The sequence below is a fragment of the Colobus angolensis genome, unplaced genomic scaffold (genome assembly GCF_000951035.1).
Source record: "Colobus angolensis palliatus isolate OR3802 unplaced genomic scaffold, Cang.pa_1.0 Scaffold208, whole genome shotgun sequence".
NCBI classification, from domain to species: Eukaryota; Metazoa; Chordata; class Mammalia; order Primates; family Cercopithecidae; genus Colobus; species Colobus angolensis.
The window spans coordinates 255311-258278 of record NW_012115244.1 but is presented as its reverse complement, the minus strand read 5'-3'; the positions used below and the strand labels follow the sequence as shown (position 1 = coordinate 258278).

The following is a 2968-nucleotide window of genomic DNA, read 5'->3' as shown; positions in this document are numbered from 1 at the left end:
CCGTGTCACCTAGGCTGAAGGGCAATAGCACGATCTCAGCTCACTGCAACCTCCGCCTCTTGGGCTCAAGTGATCCTCCCACCTCAGCCTCCTGAGTAGCTGGGATTACAGGCGCCTGCCACCACGGCGGGCTAATTTTTTTTAATTTTTTGTATTTTTAGTAGAGACGGGGTTTCACCGTGTTAGGATGGTCTCGATCTCCTGACCTCGTGATCCACCTGCCTCGGCCTCCCAAGGTGCTGGGATTACAGGCGTGAGCCCCTGCATCTGGCCTGAGCTGCCTTTTTATAACCTATTTTATGTGCTTGTATTCTACTTATTTTGCTTTGATAAAGGGGTTCTACCATTAAAAAGCAGTTTAAAACCTCTGGTATGGACAAGTTGTGTGTAAGTTCCTGGAAGGACAGCTTGTGGAGGAGAATTCTGATAGACTCTGGCAAGTCAAGTGTGCTTTGGACAGTGGGAAAGGAGAGAAGAGGCGTGCCATACAGCCCGGGTGGCCGGGAGACCCAGAGACTCAGAAGGGCCAGTTACATGGGGCAGAGGCAGACTGTGACCTCCTGAGCTCTAAAAGCAGCAGCCTGGCCTTCATTCTGTCCGGCTCTGCAGAGGGACACAAAGCAAGACATGTTCTAGACAACTCCCTGGTTATGGTGTCAGGGCAGCTGTAAACCCATGGCCAGGAGGCCAGTGAGGAAACCATGGAAAGAGGTGACAGAGCCTGAGCTGGGCAGGGGCAGTGACCCTGGGACTCTGAGAGTGGCGGTGGCAGGCTGGGGGTCTCCACTCTCCTCATCCTCAGGATCTCCCCACTGCCCCAAAGCTGCTTCTGGACTCTTCTAGGATCTCCTCTCCCTCTGCCCTTTCCCTCAGGCCTCACTCCATAACCCCCACTTGCCCACGGAAGCTGCTACCAGAGCTCCGGGCTATCCTCCAGGCCCTCTGCCTTGGAGCTGGGACAGAGCGAGGACGCGTGGGGGCCTGGGGGCTCCAGTGCATACCATGACATAGTAGTTGCTGTTCACCACGAGAGGGTTCCTGCCGCGAAGGTAGATGTACTCTTCCCACCAGTCACTCACCTGTGGGCAGGTGGAAGCTTAGAGCTGGGGCAGGGGCAGCCAGGACACATGGCAGGTGACAGTGAGCCCAGGGGCACAAACTTACATAGTTACTCGCCCACCATGACTTGAGCACCAGGTATTTCTGCAGCCTGGGGGCAGTCTTGTTCTGGAATTCTTTGGCCAGCATCTCCATGCGGTAATATTCCTCATCATCCAACAAGGGGCGCACAGACTCTAGGTACTGTCCAGCCAGTTATCATCACCGAGGGGTCAGATGGCCAGGGCTGCCTCTATCTTCATCCTCTTCCCAACTCTTCCTCCTCACCCAGCCCCATTATTCTCAAGCCCTTAAGGCCACTCTTTGCACAGAACCTTATATTTGGAAACATCTCCTGAATCCAGCCTCCCCTGTCCACCGGGATGCCCAAGCGAGGCCCTCACCCGCTGAATTGTGGCTGACACCCTGGGCACAGGAAGCTTGGGCAGAGATGTCTGGAAGCTGTAGAGCATGGGGTGCCGGCTGGATAGAAGGCGGACACACATCTGGGGGTACAGAGCAGAGTGCTGGGGTGGGAGCCAGTGGCAAGAATGGAAACCAACCAGCAACTCCCTGAGACCCTCAGAACCAGCCCAGCCCCTCCAGGACAAACCACACCACAGGCACCAGTGCCCTGTCGGCCTCTCCCCTCCAGCTCAGAACCCTAAAGGAGCCCAAAGCGTCTCAACCCAGGTGCCTGAACCCCTCCACTGACTGCTGCTCACAGCCCAGATCCTGGTCAAGTTGCTGGTCTTGCCATGCATCTCAAACATCCACCCATGGTAGGAGAGAAGCAGCTTCAGGGTTTGGCGGAAGAAGAAGATGCTCGTCACCCAGACGCCCGTGGAGAAGATGGCCATGCTGAGAAGTGCCCGGGTCTGCGGGGTCTGGTAGGGGCCACACCTATTGGAGAGGGGGCAAAGGCTGCAGGGGGTCCTCCTGAGGCCAGCCTCAGGTGGCTGTGAACTGTCTCAGGGGAGACATCAAGGGGAAGAACCTCCCTGGGCACACTCATGTCTGACTGCAACAAATAAGAGTTGATATAGGACTAAGACAATGGTTGTCATACGGGAGGGCTGCCCTGTGACTGCCAATGGCTATTGTCCTGTATCTGCCCAGCTCAGGAACCTCAGCCTCAGGAGCTGGGCCCAGCCCTCCCTGGCGACACCTGTGCTCTTCCAGTTTCACTCCTTACCCCTGAGGGAGGCATCTCTGGATGCAACCGATCAGCCCCAAGGAGACGTCCACGTTGCAGAAGGAGGAACCCATTGTTGCCATGACGACGACCAGCCAGCTGGTGGGGCTGCCAGGGTACACGCCCCTGAGGATGCCATTCTGCGGGCAGAAACAGACGCCCTTATGGAGCCGGAGGGCGTGAGGTTAGCCTGCCTGTGAAGTCTTGGAACCCGGCTCCTGGTCTTGGCCTGGACGGCTTTCTCTCCTGATGCCCTGCTGTGCTCCTTCCTCCTCCACACCCACAGCTCCCTGTGTCCGACCACATCCTGTACACCCCTCTGGCGTCTGTACTTCCAGAACCTGTACGGGGCGGAACTGCCCGCCAAGGAGGCAGTGAGGGACCCTAACAAAGCGGTTAACAGCCGACAGCCGGCCTCTGCCTCCGCCGTGAGCGCTCCGTTCTGCACCTGCTGGGAGAAGCACCTGTGCGCACCTTGATGCGGATCAGGCGTTTCTTCCAGGAGTTGATCCCAGACAGGTAGACGTGTTTCAGGGCCTCCCGACTGAGCCGGAAGTCGACCCCGTCTGGGGTCACCGTGAACTGGAAGGCCACGGCCTGGTGCGCTTCCGCCATCCTGGGGGTTGGTCGGCACCTAGGACGGGGGCAGGTGGGTGCGCGGGCGCGCTTAGGCCG

The 2968-nt window shown here is 58.0% G+C and overlaps 1 protein-coding gene across 3 annotated transcripts in view; it reads right to left on the bottom strand.

The window, feature by feature from the left end:
* The window catches only part of CPT1B (carnitine palmitoyltransferase 1B (muscle)), an 11730-nt gene that overhangs the window by 6687 nt on the left and 2075 nt on the right, over window positions 1-2968 (bottom strand). For 2 of the 3 annotated variants that reach the window (XM_011942223.1, XM_011942222.1), the window contains 6 exons: window positions 2768-2927; window positions 2294-2433; window positions 1824-2001; window positions 1503-1604; window positions 1165-1302; window positions 1002-1079 (listed from right to left, as the gene is read on the bottom strand). In XM_011942223.1, the coding sequence (XP_011797613.1) occupies window positions 1002-1079; window positions 1165-1302; window positions 1503-1604; window positions 1824-2001; window positions 2294-2433; window positions 2768-2908 (777 nt within the window). In that variant the 5' untranslated portion in view covers window positions 2909-2927. Of the gene's footprint in view, window positions 1-1001; window positions 1080-1164; window positions 1303-1502; window positions 1605-1823; window positions 2002-2293; window positions 2434-2767; window positions 2963-2968 lie in introns of those variants that run through there. The other variant, XM_011942221.1, reaches the window with a different exon arrangement.